At 40.2% G+C, this 18,774-nt stretch overlaps 1 protein-coding gene across 1 annotated transcript; it reads right to left on the bottom strand.

Moving 5' to 3' along the window:
• Positions 1 to 1,835: 1,835 nt before the first annotated feature.
• On the bottom strand, positions 1,836 to 18,563 carry grhl1 (grainyhead-like transcription factor 1). The gene is given in 17 exon segments (XM_032500918.1): positions 1,836 to 3,226; positions 3,926 to 3,990; positions 4,533 to 4,618; positions 5,819 to 5,901; positions 6,137 to 6,165; positions 7,436 to 7,563; positions 8,159 to 8,402; positions 12,433 to 12,527; positions 12,946 to 13,057; positions 13,164 to 13,317; positions 13,642 to 13,724; positions 14,298 to 14,336; positions 14,338 to 14,531; positions 14,621 to 14,754; positions 15,589 to 15,662; positions 15,926 to 16,115; positions 18,340 to 18,563. Coding segments are annotated over 17 exon segments (1,845 nt in total). The 5' UTR covers positions 18,360 to 18,563; the 3' UTR covers positions 1,836 to 3,111.
• Positions 18,564 to 18,774: the final 211 nt, after the last annotated feature.

Here is an 18,774-nt window from a genome sequence, read left to right as displayed (position 1 = left end):
CACACTGTGTGGCTATATTTTTAGGCTGAAAATGAAACAATGGCAAGCTGTATAATTTGTGAAAAGGTTGTAAGATACAGTGGTTAAAAAACAAATTTATACAAGCATATAATAATAATGGCCTGAGTTTTAACTTATTAATAATCCAAAGGTAACATCACAAAACTCTTAAAGGTCATGGAAATTCACTCAGGTTTAGCAATTTGATGATGTATCCACCTTAATAATGAAAAAGTATTGGTATCATATGGGCATTGGTGATCCTGGCCCTGTATTTACTTCACATTGAATTAATAACAAATGTTGCAGTATCGCACAACACATATAAAATTAGGCTACATGTATTTGATGTCATCACTTCAGAACAGTTAACAGCCCCTCCCATACACTTTACATCCTTCGTTATCTCTGCTTAATATGATCTGTGCACTGCATACTTCAGCTGATTATAACAAACAACTAATGTGATTTAGTGGTGAACATGATTTTTAAGAAAACATGAAAGAGTAAGTAGTGACCAATGAAAAGTTTGATTACAGCTAAATCTGGGTTTACAGTGCACATGGCCTTGCACAAAAGGGGAACAGGGCAGTATGGTGGCGGCTAGTTGGTTAAATTATAACTCAATGAGTCTTTGGGCCTTTTTGTAACTGCACACCTGAACCTTCAAAGAGTGTCATGTGCTACACAGATAGGTGTTGGCATGATGAGTCCATCATCTGACAGTTATACGAAATATTTCCGTTACCATGTTAGTTTAGCGTGTTACATGTTTCTAGTTGTCATATAGACAACAAATACATAGAAGCCGTTGTTGGCAACAAAATCTTAGATCTCAGGCTCCCTCTAAAAGTGATCATTAAAATGTAGAAAAGGAAATCATGCAAGAAGAAAATGAGAATCTGAGAAACACAAATGAAAAGTTAAAGGCAGGGTTGATAACTGTTTCCAATATACACTTTTTAATATGTACCCCCTCCTGTGTGCGAGCCTGAGCTCAAAGCGCGTTGACACAGCCTTTCTTACAGTATTCATCTTTAAACATTCTGTATGATATTAGGCGTTTGCTTACTGGTGAAAGAGACATGAAGTAAAATTGTGTTCCTTTCTCTGCTCTGCTCTGAATCAGTAACGCAGCGGTGCTTGTACACGTGTGTGTGGGTTAGAGCCCTGAGGTCAGGGGGAGGGGTTAGATGGAGACCCGAGAAGATGTTTCTTTCAAATCTTGCTAGCTTTATAACATTACCAACTCTGCCTTTAAGGGATTGACAATAACGAGGGGAACATGAAAGTCTGTTCCAAATTTCATGGCCAACCATCCAATAGTTGTCAGGACACTTCACTCCAACCGCAAATATAGAGCTTATGGTGGAGCTAGAGGAAAAGTCAGGGGATCACCAGAGTCATTAGGATTTATCCTAATATATCTGGAAATATTTCAGTCCAGTGGACTGGCTGATTGACATTACTGCCCCAAGTGCCATACCACTGGTGTGGCTGAAATGTCAAATAATAACCTACTTTATGCAAGAATTTGTGGCCAAGTTTCCGACAGAGCAGCTTTTTTGCACCAGGCTGTCCTGTCATGCCTGTTTCCTGTGCACAGGGTTAGGGTTGATGCCCAGACATCTGTTCCTATGGACAGACAGAAAACACTCACACAGGCACAGTTAATCTCACATCAACCACAAACCTACTATTACTTAATAAAACCATTTCATATCCATAGATTACAATTCTGTTATAAGATGGGCAGTTTGTATTATGCAGGCCATGTTTGCAAAGGAGATAATAGGTCAAACAATAAGAGAAAAAAAAAGTCTCAGACTTCAAAAACTGAAGCTACTGGAGAGCCTTTATTGGGCACTTTGTACATCAAATCCTTTACATAAAAAAAAAGAAAATTAAAAACATGTTAAGGTTTTGTCCCTTGACATGTTATTATAGAATAACTTCATATAAAAAGGAAAAAAAACAACATTATATTAATAGGAATAATAGAAATTTGGATATATATGCAAAAAACAACAACAACAATGACCCACATCCAGCTCTTAATAAATATATACACAATAAGTACTGAAATACAAAATGAGGGATCATAAAGATCCATTTTTTTCAGTGGATATAAACAACAATATTTCCATTAAAAAAAAAAAATCAGGTTTAACAGTTAATATGTATTATATACTGTAGTTATGGCAATAGAGGAAATTAATTTTCTGAATTTTTCTAAGCCTAAATATCTTATTGCACTTCCAGAACAGCCTGCATTGACTAGTAGACATTCATTGAACTTTTTCATCAACATTCAGAAAACTACTGTACAGGGAAAGGGTAGCTGTGTTTTAGCATTATCATCAATATATTTAGTGACTAATTAATACTTTCAAAGAGGCCATTATTTAAATTGATCTGACAAAAAGTCATTCATTTAAAAACAGCATGTATTCTATGTTAAAAACACACACATTTACAATATTCTACCCTAATTGTATGATGGTTGAAGATAGTTTTACACACTAAATACTGCCATGTTATTTAGTATTAATACACTGAACCACTGGGGCTCCATCAACAGTTTGCTGTCTGTCTTTGTGTGCTAACTACCCAACTTTACAGATTGTAATCATCAGTGCTATGGCTTTAGTAAGGGAAAGATGAGCGGTTTCTCCTCATTAAAAGAAACACTGCGGCTTGCATAGCATGAGGTATAGCAGCACCACAAATGCTCTGCACAATCATGTTCAAAAGTAGGCACTATTATCTGAGCTGCAACTTACTGAATACAAAAAGAAAGTGTCACATCAATCAAACATGTTGTCACTTGTTGATTTGTATGCATAAAAAAGGTTTTAAAATGAATCAAAAATGTATAACTTACATATCTAATCAACATTGCGGTCTATTAAGAGCTATGGCTTTTTTTTTTTCTTAAATACCTCTTGTGGGACTTTTTAAATCTGCTTGACATTAATGTAGCACAAAGACAACATGATTAAAGTTTCAGATGAAGTCCATAATCACTGCATAGCTAGACGTGTAAACCACTTCTACTGACGGCTCCATTTCATTTGTCCTCCATCTCTCTGGTCACTTCATCCTGTCCAATCAGATTTCAGTGAGGGTGAGTTTGAACATCCCACCCATCTCCTCCATGGTGATCTGGAAGGTGTCTTCGTTGGAGTAATGTTTGATGATGTTGTCATCCATGTGGACTAGGATCCTATTATAGGACGGATATGGGTGTTAGTGACCTGTGTGTGTGTGTGTGTGTGTGTGTGTGTGTATATATATATATATATATAACTCCAAAATCACATTAAAGACTAATATCCTGACTTATTTGGAAATAAGTTGATTAATTAATTAATGCACAGAAGAAGAAACTGACAATCCACTGTATACATATAAGTGTGTGTAAATACTTGTACAATTACTAATTTATCTTTTATTTTTAAAGCAATGTTTTGACATTTTGGATAGCTACAGCCAGCAGCCGGTTGGTTACCTTTGAATAGAGCCTGTTTCCAGTTTTTGTGCTAAGCTAAGGCAACCCGCTGCTGGTTACAGCTAAAGGTTTGCTTATCACCTTCAACATTTACCTTCAACATCCCAATTATGATGATGTTAGTCAAGCCTGTAAGGATATGTTTCTATACTCACAAATTTACCAAATAAATTCCCATTAGGAACACATCTGAAATGATATATTAGGTAAAATGTCAATTTTGTTTAGTGTAAGTGTAAAAGTCTGTTGTGTTTGTCCTCCCTGCAACAGGGATATGACATAAAGAGACAATTTCAGAGAGCCCCTAGGAAAAGCATGTATGAATGTATTTATTTGGTTATTCATTAATGCCAGGTTTGGTCCTTCATAAAGTTTCATACATAGTGTAGTGCAGTGTTATTGACTCATACTCACCCTTTCTTGCACTTCTTATAGACCTTTTCAACCTTATCCAAAGGTAATTCATACTTTTCTGAAATCTGGTTGAAAAAAACCACAAATCAATGTTAAAATATTGCAAGAAACGTAAAAGCTTAAACAAAGATCATATATGCAAAAAAATAGTCTAATCCATCCCGGATACCTGGTTCACCTGTTAATCCACTCTACTGTTGGTTCTCCATCACTACTGTACATAAACCTTGTACCTTAAAGTAACCTCACACCTGCCTCTTTCTATTCTTCTATTTCTCTTTGCATTTTTCCCACCCTACTTCTCCCTTCCCAGGACGTTTCCGCTTCCACAATTTTTTTTTGCCCATCCCTCCCCTCCATTACTGATTTTATGGCTCTCTTGTGTCCTTTTTTTAACTCTCTCTCTCTCTCTCTCTCTCTGTTTTATCAATCCACTCCATGTACTTATTCTTCCCAACATCATTCCTGGGTGGGTGTCTTGCACAGTTTATTTAACCTACCTCCCTCCTGGGTTTTAAGTGCATGGCCCGAGCCCACCAATAAGAAACAAAAGTACATGAAATGCAATACGAGCCACCACCAGTATAATGAACTGAGGGCAACTTACAGCTTCCACCAGGCCTTTCAGCGTGGGATTCTTCAGCATGAGGGCATCAAACACCTCTTCCGTCTCCCTGCGCACGTACAGCAGTACTGTGTGGTGAAAAGAGAAAGAAGACACAAGAAGGCGTCAAAGCAAAGCACAAATGTTCATAGTTTGGATTCAAAAACAAACCCCAAATCTGGCCTTAAACAAAAGTCACTGCGTCAGTCTGAACAGCTTGACTGCTGATTTGGTTCGTTTGTGTGGGTTTGAGGATTTGTGTCTTTACTGCACCCCCGTCTACATTTTGTAGTATCAAAGCTAAAGCACATGCACACATACAGTATCATTAATCCATTAGTACATTTGAAGATGTACTGTATAACTTTGCAGGCCAATTGAACTAAATACCCCCCTGCCAGACTGCATGAGCCCGCATCCATATCTAAAGAAGTGGCACTGGGCCTGAAAGCGTTGGGTAAGGGGCTATATGGTGCTGTTTCATAAATGCTACATGACCACAGTTCATTGTGGTCTGGAGCTGCCATGAATAACTTTGTTCGAGAAAGAGATTTTTGACATAGATTGGCAGCACACTCCCTTCCAAACCATTGCACCACTGCCAATTTTACAACTGTAAAAAACATGATTGCTGTCGTGGAAAGATTTTCAAAACTTCACCTAAACCATTAACTGAATTTAAGTTGATTCAAAATCAATTTAAGGTGACAAATTGAACATGCTTTTCGCTCAACCATCAACAATTGCAGGTGTTTTCAGGCAAAGTCTGTGCGAAACAGGTTTTAAACGATCAAGGTGCAGCCCAAAAGCTTCCTCTTATAGATATAAAAAATCCTAAAGCATTTATTTACATATTTTAGTATTGAAAAAACGCTTGCTCTATGCCTTAGATATAGTGTAAAGGGCAAAGACTTGTATGCGTATGTGCAAATAGTTATCAGTGGTGTTTTGTTGGGCCAGTGCAAGCCTCAGACACGTGTACAAATTAAAAAAAATCATATGGCCCAGAGTGTATGTGTGTGTGTGTTTCTGTGTATGTGTGTTTGTGTGTGGTGGGAAAGACCAACCCCAGCAAACACCACATACACTTTAACACAATGATTTTCTCCTGAGAAGAGCATGACCACCTTGATCATTACACTACAGCAAAGCGCGCGCACGCACCACTAAGACAAACACCACTAACATAAATCACACACACACACACACACACACACACACACACACACACACACACACACACACACACACACACACACACACACACACACACACACACACACACACACCTTTCTTTGGTTCTTCTCTTGCCATTTTGTTTGGGGGTGAACCGAACTCATCATCACTGAAGGGTAATCGCTTCATGCTCGAGCTGCAGTGGAAACACACACAAATCAGTGCTTAAATTCCCTTAACAACCAGCTAACAGGCTATAAAACTCATATGTATGCAAACAAAGCCCAGGGCACAACACATGTGTAGTACCAACACATGTGTCTCTGTATGCCTTTTACTGGGAGGTTGCCAAAGGTTGTCTCGGTACAAAACAACTTTAAAAGCAAGTGTGAAAAAAATCAAGTATGAAATCAGGGCCTCAGTGAGCTCACCTCTCTTCTCCATCTTCTGTCTGGTAAGGCTGCAGAGGAAACAGAAACAGAGAAATGAACTCATATGGAAGATAACAAAAACTAGGTCCCCATATACTATCAGAGAATACTTTAAATTGCTAATACTATCAGCTATAGATGATCGGGTCTGAGAATAAGGTAGCCAATATTCATGGCAATAACAGACATTAAGATTAAGTTAAACATAATTTGAATACATATTCTGCAATGCATGTTTAAAATGTCCTACTTTGCATGTGCTGCAGTACAAATTTTAATACAATGTTTTATTGGATAAGATAAATCAAAATGTGTTGTTTTCTTTTTTTAAGTTTTGGAAACTGCTGTTTTGTTTGCTCTCTGGCTGTATTGATTGAAGGCTTTACTGTTTATAGAATTCTATTCTGAGAGGGAACCCAGTAAACCCAGAGTTTATCAGAAACTGATAGCAGTTCAGTCAGGTTAAATGTCATTGGCAACAACAACAACAACAACAACAAAAACAACAACACCTTCCTGTCCCTCCCTCAGCCTTGCTGGTAGCAATGTAAACTTAGTGAGAGTGAGATAAAGGGATAGAGGGAGTATCTTTTTTAACCTGTACTTAGGTGGGACTGCCCATATTGTGACCAGCAGTGGGCACTCATAGGCCACAAGTATTCCAATTTATTTCACTTTTAATAAAGCAGCTCATCGTAAAAAAGAAAACATGAAAAGGGCTGGAACTGAGCCAAAAAACAAATGTGTATTGGCCAGGTGTACATTCACACACACACCTCTGTAAGTGTCATGTGACATGTTCGTTCTGACAAGAAGAAGCAAAGTACAGAGTCCAGTCACAGAGAAGATTAAAAACCTGACAAACTGCACACATGCCTAAAGATGGCCACATATAGCATCTACACCTATTTCACCAAACCGCAGTCCTCTTTCCATCACCATTTCCTCTGAGCATCCAAACACATTAAGTTGGCAGTACAAGTAGTATCTTCTGAAACTCCCGGTTTGTTCTGAGTCACTGGTAAATGATTCATCCTGTGTGTAAGCAGTTTGAAATACACCCATTGGTATGTAGGACTCCTATCAGAGCTCTAAACCAGAACTCACTGTTCTTGCCAACTAGTAAGCAGGTCACCTCAACCTGCTGGCTTATGAGTGGGTAGAAGCATAAAAACAAACTCTTTATGGACAATCTAAGATGCAATAAATCTTACATAAATGTAGCAAAACAAAATATTGATGTCAAAGAAATTACATGTTAATCCATGCTAGACTTCTGTGTTTGTTACTGGTACTTACATGGCGCTGGAAGGTAGAGAAGTGAATGTCAGGTATGAAAAGGACAGGCTGGGTCTCGTGGTCGGTCATCATTTTGAAGATGGTCACATCATTGCGTTTCTGAAGGACAGGAATTTTGGCATCCACAACTGAGAAGAAAACACACAACAGGGAGCCATTTAGGTTATCATTAGGCATCAATTGGTCTATTAATGCAGAAGGACAGCTTCAAAGTCTTTAAACCAGCAAAACAACAAGCTGATACCATATTAGGTTTTTACAATGTGTATGCAAAAGAAATGTCAATTTACACATCCAGATAACACAAAGCAACATTGGCATTTATTTAGAGTTGTGTGTCTGGGTCAACATTCCAGTAAGCTGCAGCCAGTAAAACCAAAACAATAAACTGAAACAAGCTAAAATGCTCTCTAGAGCTGATAAGAACTGCAGAGTTGTGTGATAGGCCTATCCCTTCGGTTCACTGACCCATTGTTCACGTAAAAATTTGGCGCAGCTTTAACACAAAGAAAGATCATTTTATAACTCTGAAATAGGTTATTTGAGGTAAGAAAGAGGCCATGTGTCGATTTTTTCATCTGCCAAGAAATGTAAGAGATTGTATAACTATACTAGACATGAATACACTTAAACTCTGGGATTAGGTAGGAAAAGAATGTAGATCGAATAACAGCGGTTTCAGTCCCCCGTTTTTTCAAGGTAGAGTACTACTGAATGACTTACAGGCCAGACTGGGGTTGAGCTCGGCGACCTTCCCTTTCCGGCGAGACTGCTTCCTTTCCTCGTCTCGGATCTTCCTCTCGGCTCCCTTGTCACAGAAGACTTTGATCTGGCAGTAGGCGCGGTGGATGGGCTTGTTGCTGCGGTTGTTATAGCTGTAGGTATCAATCTGCAAGTTCAGAGGAAGACCCTTCACACCCTTCTGGGAAGAGAAGTCGGTGCTCAGACAGTTGACGGAGATGAAGATCTGTGGAGGGAGGAAGGAGGAACATTTGTGTTTTAAAGCACAGAGAAAATGTCCAATATCACCTATGCAAAGTTGGAGAAATTAAACATAAAAACATCCACAAGCATCATCATAAAGAAGGTTTCTACTGGGATTATTTTATCATTCCAATTATTATAGTTCCACTTCATGTGTGAAACACTGAAGGCCTTCCTGCAGTTCAGTCCTCTACAGACTACATTCAGTGTTCTGTGTTGCCCTCTTTTGGTTGACTCTTGTGATAACAGGCTCATATTTTTTCTTTCTTTTCCCTTGTCCTCCTGCTGGTGCTTGTATTGAAAACAGGTTATCATTGTGTCAACAAAACACACTATCAAAACATAGCGTTTGGCAGCACCTGACAAAGAAGAACCGAGGGGTACGCAGCGGATAACACTGATATATATATATATATATATATATATATATATATATATATATATATACATACATACACACACACACACACACACACACACCTATAGGATTATTAGGAACACCATACTAATACAGTGTTTGACCCCCATTCCTAATAATCCTTTAGGTGAGTATATATTATTAAAAGGACATTTTTGTGAAGGTATTTGAGCATTGAATTAAAGGTCCCATCCATGGTGCTCTTTGGATGCTTTTAATGCAGTGGTGTGAAAAATGTTTGCCCCCTTCCTCATTTCCTTTTCCTTTGCATGTTTGTCACACTAAGTGTTTCGGAACATCAAACCAATTTAAACAATTCAAGGACAACACAAGTAAACACAAAATGCAATTTGTAAATGAAGGTGTTTATTATTAAAGGTGAAAAAAATCCAAACCATCATGGCCCGGTGTGAAAAAGTGATTGCCCCCCTTGTTAAAACTACTAAACTGTGGTTGTCCACACCTGAGTTCAATTTCTCTAGCCACACCCACACCCGATTATTGCCACACCTGTTCACAATCAAGGCATCACTTAAATAGGAGCTGCTTGACACAGTAAGTCCCCAGAAATCCTAAAAGCTACACATCAGCCAAGACCCAAAGAAATTCAGAACAATTGGAAAGAAAGTAATTGAGATCTATCAGTCTGGAAAGGGTTATAAAGCCATTTCCAAAGCTTTGGGAATCCAGCGAACCACAGTGAGAGCCATTATCCACAAATGGCGAAGACATGGAACAGTGGTGACCTTCCCAGGAGTGGCCGGCCCCCAAAATTACCCCAAGAGCGCAGCGACAACTCATCCAAGAGGTCACAAAAGACCCCACAACAACGTCCAAAGAACTGCAGGCCTCACTGCCTCAGTTAGGTCAGTGTTCATGCCTCCACCCACAGGAAAGACTGGGCAAAAATGGCCTGCATGCCAGAGTTCCAAGAGAAAACCACTGCTGAGCAAAAGAACATCAAAGCTCGTCTCAATTTCTCCACAACACATCTTGATGATCCCCAAGACTTTGGGACAACATTCTTGGACCGATGAACAAAAGTGGAACTCTTTGGAAGGTGTGTGGTCCAAGTATATCTCGTAGAAGGAACACTGCATTTCATAAAAAGCACTTACACCACAGTAAAATATGGTGGTGGTAGTGTGATGGTCTGGGCTGTTTTGCTGCTTCAGGACCTGAAGACTTGCCGTGATAAAGGAACTATGAATTCTGCTGCTACCAGAGATCCTGAAGGAGATGTCCGACCATCTGTTCGGTACTCAAGCTGAAACGAACTTGGGTTCTGCAGCAGGACAATGTCCTAAACCACCCAGCAAGTCCACCACCGAATGGCTGAAGAAAAACAAATGAAGACTTGAGTGGCCTAGCCAAAGTCCTGACCTGAATCCATGAGTGTTGGGTTATCCTTAAAAAGGACGTTCTGCTCGAAACCCTCTATGTAACTGAATGACATCTGCAAAGATGAGTGGGCCAAAATTCCTCCAGACGCGGTAAAAGCCTCTTGCACGTTATCGCAAACGCTTGGTTGCAGTTGTTGCTGCTAAGGGTGGCCCCCAGTTATTAGGTTTGGGGGCAATCACTTTTTCACACAGTGCCATGATGGTTTGGATTTTTTTTTCACCTTTTATAATAAACACCTTCATTTCACAATTGCATTTTGTGTTTACTTGTGTTGTCCTTGACTATTGTTTAAATTGGTTTGATGTTCCGAAACACTTAAGTGTGACAAACATGCAAAGGAACAGGAAATGAGGAAGGGGGTAAACACTTTTTCACACCACTGTAGACCTTAGTGGTCCCCTAATACCATATCTTTGGAGGCTGGGGGTGTGGCCTTGACTGACACTTTACTTGTTTGAAAGCCATGATGTCTCTTTCTAATGGGTGGGCCAAATTCTCTGGGTGGGCAAAGAAAGGGGAGGTAACCTTCCCCTTATGAGGTCATAATGGGCAAAATTCCAGATCGGCCCACCTGAGCTTTCATTTTCTTAAAGGCAGAGCAGGATACCCAGGGCTCGGTTTACACCTATCGCCATTTCTAGCCACTGGGGGACTATTGGCAGGCTGGAGGAATGCACATTTATCATGGACCTTTAAGAAATTAAAATCCTTGGGAGTCAGCCCATTTAGCAGTGAATACACTAAGCATGTTTATGTATAGTAACATAACTTTATGTATATATTATGTAGAGACAAGCTGAGAATACGAGTTGAAAGTGCTGATGTCATGATCTTATTTATGATTAAAATCACATACTGTATTATAGTTGTTTTTCTTACATGTATCTGCTGTATTTGTATGTATAAATAGTATAACATTATTTTCTATACCCTTGAAGTGTTCTATGATAATAGGAGTGATTATCAATAATTTGTACATTTTAAGCACCTGTGTTACTTTGTCTTGTATTGTTAGTTTCTGGCTACTTAAATTACACTTTGTTAGAGCATGAAAGAAATTATTGTCATTAAAATATGTTTTTTGTGATAACATCAGCAAACTGCCCCCCGAGCAGGTAAACATAAGAGAGAAGCTTCCTTTTGCAAATACATGTATGCTGCAGAGCAATCACCTCAGGGGCAAGCCACACATACACACCCCGGCTCTCACACACAGAATACACACACGAAGAACATCCTATGGACACAGGCCTCAAGTCATAAGGCAGTTAGACCCACATCCTGGTGTGTGTGTGTGTGTGTGTGTGTGTGTGTGTGTGTGTGTGTGTGTGTGTGTGTGTGTGTGTGTGTGTGTGTGTGTGCATGCTTGCTTGCGTGACAGAAAGGTTTGTGCATGTGACTTTATTTAGGATAAGTGTAGCCTACAGAGAGCAAGATGCTGGAGATCAGTCATGGCGCCACGTTGTCTTTTTTGTCTGTTAGCTTGTCATTCATCTTCCATCTCAGACTGGCAGTTATCAGTGGCAGAGCAGTTTGACATGATGGTCAACAACAAACCACAAAATCCAAGAGTGGAAGAGAAGACAGGAGCTCCTCCTTTCTGTTACCTCTCCTACTCGTTGAAAAGGATTTTATTTGTTAACTGTCTGATTGGTCCTCATCCTCCCCTGCTGAGTTTCCTCATTCCTGGACTCTTTGTTACTTCTGCCCGGTGTGCAGAAATACCTTAACACACAGTATCACAATAGGGGTGACAGGCAGGTTGGACCAGTCAAGAAAACTCACACTACACACCTCCATGTCTCTACGCAACAAGACTTAACACATGAGAGGAGTGAAAACACGTGAAAGCATCTTCACTCTTCTCTTGGGGCCCCAATTGTCTTTAACAACTGTTTTGGAGGATCACATGAACAAAGCCGCTGACTATCACCAACAAAGGGTGTCAACACCTGAAACCTCAATTCCGGTTCTTAAAAAAACCTTAAAAAAGAAGAGTCGTCTATTTGGCTTAAGGTTGTGTTGTTGTCAAAGGTTCAAGACTCATATTGAGAGTTCAAGTCAATGACGTATGTGGAAACCCCATGGACAAAACCTATCCTTCTTCAGAAGCAGCCTGAGGATTGGAAGATGGTGTCACTCAGTTGTGTATCTGTGAAGCAGTGTGCGTATGTCAGATTTATTGTCTTACTTTGGCCTCCTCATTGGTGTCCCAGGTGAAGGAAATGGCATTATAGGAAATCTCCTCAATGTTGCCAATGGTGTTGAAGCTCTCCTTGTAGTCAGCTGTGACAATAAAACAAGCGTTTACTAATTAAGAAGATATACAGTTGAACCAGCCAGGCTAGTGTAAAAGTGTATTAAAAACTTTGTTCACTAAGTTACGGTAAGACACACTGAGGTTTTAAAGGCGGCAGAATAAATCCCTAACAACACACCTTTTTCTGTCTGCTACTGCTAAGCTGCCCTTTCAACCAGACACTTAACTGTGCAGACACAGGAGGATTAATCAGCCTGCTCAATGAAAACTAGGAATGAATCATTAGATCACTAAAATCACTACCATCTGTGCACCAGCAGTGTCTCAGACGTTACACTTGACTTTATTTGACTCTTTTTAATTTGAGCCTTTGTTGCAGCACTACCAAATAGTACATATTTTTCAATTTGTAATTGACACCGTGCATAAAAAAGTGTCTCTTACCAATGTCCAGACACCTCTGTTTGGCAGTGTGTTGTCTAGAGTGCCAGTATTTCCAGTGCTTCAGTTGATCATCTCTGCACTTCTCCTCTCCAAACACCACCATCACTACACTCTGACAATGCATAAACACAATGACAACTTACCGTGTTATAATGAGAATTTAGTACGTGATTAATGTCAGTAATCCTACGCTGGTAATTGTTTCCGTTCTTTCTTACCCTGACTTTGGTGATGGGTTGCTGCATGCCTTTGTTGTCAACCTCTCTGAGGGTGATCGGGTAAAACTGGCCCTTGTTGAGGTACGTCATTGTCCCGTCACCTGTCTTCTGACGCAGAGACTTGGACGCCTCAAGAGTGTACTCAAAGTTGTTCCTAAAATATAGTGAAAAAGCAGCAGAATTAAGTAACCATCAAGAATAAAACATGGAGAAAGGGCAATTATTTTTTGTAAAACTGGAAAAAAATGGAACAATAGCATTCAGCATGGTGCATGCTTCTTTTAGCCGCTGCAGGTAAAACATAAAGTAAGTGTGTTGGGCCAGATAAAGCCTGTGTGTGCAGACTCTTGTACTTTACACGCAGGGGAGTCTGGTGTCTCCCCTGTGACTGTGATGAATGAGGTCATTCTGCTGTCTTGTGTCAAAAAGCTGAATGGCGGTGGAAGTTGGACGGTGGGCCGGCGGCAACCCAACTCACCCCTGCACGGTGTTAAACTGATTGTAGTCCCGAGGCGACATGGTGGCCATACGTAACTGAAGATCCCCTGGGAAGGAAAACACCTGCTGCGCACAAAGAAAACAGATAAAGAGTGTAAAGTAAGGCTCAGCAAAAAAAATATATTAAACAGCTACTTTGCTGGAATGATTTATTTAGAATCCTCTTCTTATAATTCACCAGAAGAATACTTTCATTTAGTTTTTATTAATCTGTTCTTCCTCTTCATTCCCATTTATTTTACTTCCGTAATGTTGCTAACCCACCCTCATCCCCTCCTTTACAGGGGTTTTGTTGGGTTATTCTAAGGTAGTTCCCCTCCAGGTTAAATAGAAAAAGAGGAGAGAGAAAGGGCTTTGGCTATTGTAGGAGAAAAGTACAGCACTTTATTGTGTTGGTGAGACAATGGCATAATAACATACTGGGCCGCTATGTGGGCATGTTCAAATAAAACCAGGGAAGGCTGAGCCCACCGCTGGCTCCATGGGATCAGGTGAATATCCTATTGTGTGATGGGAGAGATCTGAGAGTGGAGAAGGGAGCAAAGAGAAGAGGAGGGGAGGGGGTGGGGGGTGGTGGGGGGGGGGTTGATAGGGTGAGCATTAGTAGGGTTAAGAAAGGGGGATCGAAACACACACCTCCTGGGAACCCTTGTAACCCTCAGAGAAGGTGGAAGTGCGGGGGCTTGCGTGACTGGGTGTTGGGGCTGAACTGGACCGAGTTGTGGGTGAGCTGGCGTTCAAAGACACTCACATGGCCATCAGTTTCAGCACAGTTGTTTGGCACGGTCACTGAGAAGCCGTGTGTGGGCATCTCTGTCTTGACGGACGGGTAGTTTGGCATGGCAGCAATGGAAACAGTGACGGTCGTGTCTGAGTAGAAATAAATCAGCAAACTGACAATCAAGTTTCTTGTTTTTAAGCTGCTTGTGTCTTTTTATTTTAAAAGAATGTGAACAGACCTGGTGAGGGAAACTGGGCCCTCTTGTCCTGGGACAGCTGAAGAAAATTGAAGGGCCCCTTAAGGACCTGGATCCTGCTCTCCATCCCACCGTCCTGATGAGGGGCCATGGTGTGTCCAGACTGGAGCTGGTGTCTGCATCAAATAAAAACAGCACATGTGTACTAGAGGATTTAAAGTGTTATCCAGCATATTGTGAATCCCATTAACCAAAACTAACATTAACTCTTTCATTTACCCTGACATGAGCACTTATGTCCTTTCAACACCTATATTAACTATATACCATTCAAATTTTGCTTTTTTTTACACATATTTTAACCTGTTCTTAGTGCTTTTTCAGTTTTTTTAAATGTGTTCATGTGATTAGTGTTTGTATTTTTTGTTTTATTTGGTTTGGTTTTCACTGCTGTGCAACCAATTAGAGATGCATTGATTGATTGCCCTTAGACAACTATTTAAAAGGAATTGGTAGCTCTCGGGCTTAATTTTTTTATTCTCCTTAGATATTTTAAAGCTTTATCTGTTATTTTACATGTGCATTTTGTACACTTATGACACGTATGACTGCTTATATTTATTCCTCTTGGGTCTCAGTGAAATCATCTCATAAAAAAGTTACTATAACTGTGTGTTTTAACTTTAAATTAATAGCAAAGCTAGTGGAAAAACTCCTAAATTGTTTTCAAGCTAAAAACAAGGCTCCATTCCTTTCTCCAAGATCTTTTGGAGAAACATAGTGCTCTTCCACAGATGAATATGTGGACAGTTTTAAATAGACTTTAATAAATGAGCAGTTAAGGCTGCACACTGTACTGCTTCTACATAAATATGCAAATGTATGCATACATTTCTGAGAATGTGAAATAGCTTGAATCCCTCTGGTCCTTTAATGCCGTAGATCCCCTTGGCTTTTAATGCTCTTATTTTTTTAAAGGGGGGTGGTATTAGGTGAGGGCTGCTGTTTACCTTTTGTTGGGATCCACATCACAGACCAGGGTTTCTGGCTTGCTCTGGGTTATTGTTCTCTTTTCCCTGGGCACCTGTATAGGAGGGTAAACACAGCCGCTCAGCGTCTGACCACATCACATCCAACAAGCCGGGTCATCCTGCTGTCTATAGATCAGTTACATGACATAGGGCTCTGTCTGACAGATGCTGCTTCATTGTCGGATGTCAGTATGGAAGAAGATCATGTAGGTAAATCCTGATTTGGCTGCTTCTGGATCAACTGTACATTTTTACAAAAGAGCTCAGAAAGTTGGAGAATTATTTCCCGCATGGTCAAGACGGTTATTCCTGTTACCTTATAGTAGTCGTAGAGCAGGCCGAGAGCTGCTGCGCTATCCTCGTCTCCGTTTATGCTCATCATGGCCTTGGTGGCAGCCGTCAGCGGGTTCTCCAGAAAGGATTTCCAGGCTTCATCTTCTGTGGTGAAGGGGCGACGCTGGCCGCCATAACCCGGCTCGTTCTGGAGAACCAGGACCGCACGCTTACTGCGAAAAAAGAAGAGGATGTTTAATAAGTTGCTGTGTACTTACCAAATTATTAAGATGCTAATGTTTTTTTTTTAGTACAGATATTATGATAGATGCTTATGTGATGTCATTTGAAACTCTTTATCAAATTATGTTTCAGTTGATGTCGACAATTGATGGATGCAACTTGTTGACATGTTGACAAAGAGCAGAAAAAGCTTTTGGATTATATGAGCTTCTTATCAAGCATTTAAATGATTTATTTTCTTCACTGACATATACCAGTTTACAAAGCCAAGACGTACAACCACAACCTCACTCAGAAAAGACAAACAGGTTATAAGAGCGAAGGAGATCAACCATGCAGATGTTCTTTATCTGTGAAACCTGTTGTTCAAGCTTTTTGATGATTGCACAACAAATCTCAGCCATTGAACCACTGAAGTGTCTCCAGCAAAAGACGCTCTACAGGCTCATCCAGTGTGACGACTCTGGTTCGGGGACTTCTCATTGGCTGGGAACTGACCGCAAGTGACGCACCTGACCCTGCCACATTCCAGCACCATGCTACTGTTTTTTGTTGTTGTAAGAAAATCATGAGTTTTTATTCTAAGTTACAGGCTGCATCCCTCTCCTCCTCTTCCTCTTCCGCCTTTTGAGGTCTTCAAAATCATTGCAAACCTTTAGAGCCTTTAGAGTAATTTGTAAACAGTACTCAGTTGGACAAATTAGAACACACCGGCTTGTGTTTCAGTGTGTCTCATCTGGTTGTAATGGTATTAACGGGGTACATTTAAGCTCATTGAACTCAGGTAAACAGCTTAAATTTTAAAAGGAAATGGAGCTTCAGTTTTGAGAAGTGAGATTCATTCAACATTTCAACACTGAACATGCCTATTTACTGAACATTGTAATGTTTGCTCAGCTTGTATTTGCTTAGATGGGTTAAGCCTAGCACCTAAAACAAGGGAAAGTCATTAGTCTGGCTCTTGTTATTAAAGTTTCATTTAGATCACTAGCTTTCCTTGTCAAACTTTGGAAACTACACACACATTCAATCCCACCACCAAATCTGCTGGAGTTTCTGCCACAACAAAGTAATTATGATGAAGTGCAACCGGACTGGCTCAGTTTCCACATTGAGTCGCTACAACAAACATAGCTGTTTTCCCTCTCAGTGGTCAAAGCAAAGTGATAATTAGTAATTCTATATCTAATTGTGCTATTCATAAAATGCAACCTGATAAGATCCATTATTAACTGGCAATAAAACTCTAAGGAAAAGTAATCCATTACTAAACCAAAACCAAAAGAAGACTTTGATTGTTTTGAGATTAAAATGAGATTTAGCTTGTAGTCAGTAATGCAGCATTAATTAACGGATTGCCACTTTTAATGTACTAGAGCATGAAAACAAACCTTAACATTTAGAGAAATGTGCATGTAGTCTCTAATTTGTGACACCCAAAACATTTGAGTCATATAGTCATATAGCCAATAGTAAAATCCACCAAAACCTCATAAGGCTTGCTTGATTACATTGTCTGTGTTAGTAAAGACGAGCCAACGCCTAGCAGGTGTACAATTTCACTCCCCTTAAAAGTCTCCTTGTCATTGACCTCAAAAAACATACAGAATATAGGCTAAGCATTTATACCAACATTATTCATCTTTACAAAATAATACTTTTTGGTGAAGCTGTTAATTCAAAACTCTTACATGAATTGAATAACCATCTTTCTTTAGTACACAGCTCCCTGCCGAGGTCCATGTTTATTCCTGAATAAACATATTTAAGACTATCCACATAACTTCTAGAGCTTAAAGCAAAACCAAACACCAAACCGCCCATCGCTACGGGACAGTTTTTATTCTAATAGGCGCCTCTGCTCGCACGACAGGTGGAGATACACCTGTACAGGCTTGAACATGACAGGTGAAATGAGTGCAGTTACACCATGGGAAACTATGAGATGTAATCGCTTTCACACTTGGCAACTCAGTCTTAAAGTAAACTTCCCTTGTTTACAAAAAGTAAGATGCTATAATATAGAATCCTAAAAGAATGCTTAAATATCAGCAGCCGCAGGTCAGAGGTGGACCACAAAGTTTCCTCAGATTTTAAAATCCGTCTGTGCCATGAACTAAAAAAAATCCAAAAGTTATTTACAGTCAGTATTAAAAGCTTATAGTGTCTCCTGCTCGTTCTGCATGCTAAAAGTGGAGCGTCAGGACAACTTACTTGTCATGCTCCTGTGACATCTCTGTCGGTCGAACTGGACTTTCTAGTTGGTACTGAAAATCCGATCCGTCTTCTTTACCGTGAAAAACTCCACCGCTAACGCTGGATGAGGGCCGCGGCAACAAACAAGGTGTCCCCTACTGAGAGAACGGGTTTTGTCGGCTTTTCTCGCTTTTTTGGGGCAATGCTAAGATAGTAAGGCCGGTTTTACCTGTGACAGGCCCGTGGATTGGATTACAGGTGTCTAGGAGGGCGGGGCCACACCGTCAATTACCCTCTCCGAGGTTGTGATTGGCTCACCTGGTGGCCTATCTGCGAGCTGTAGAGGGACTCAGGGAGAGCCAGAGGAGGAGCACGGTTCAACAGCTGTGATTTTATCATTTGGGTTTTTCATTTGGAAAGAAATATGTCTATGTTCAAATTGGCTAGGCCTAC

The sequence above is a fragment of the Etheostoma spectabile genome, chromosome 20 (assembly GCF_008692095.1).
Source record: "Etheostoma spectabile isolate EspeVRDwgs_2016 chromosome 20, UIUC_Espe_1.0, whole genome shotgun sequence".
Classification (NCBI taxonomy): domain Eukaryota; kingdom Metazoa; phylum Chordata; class Actinopteri; order Perciformes; family Percidae; genus Etheostoma; species Etheostoma spectabile.
This window is presented reverse-complemented; position numbering and strand designations above follow the sequence as displayed.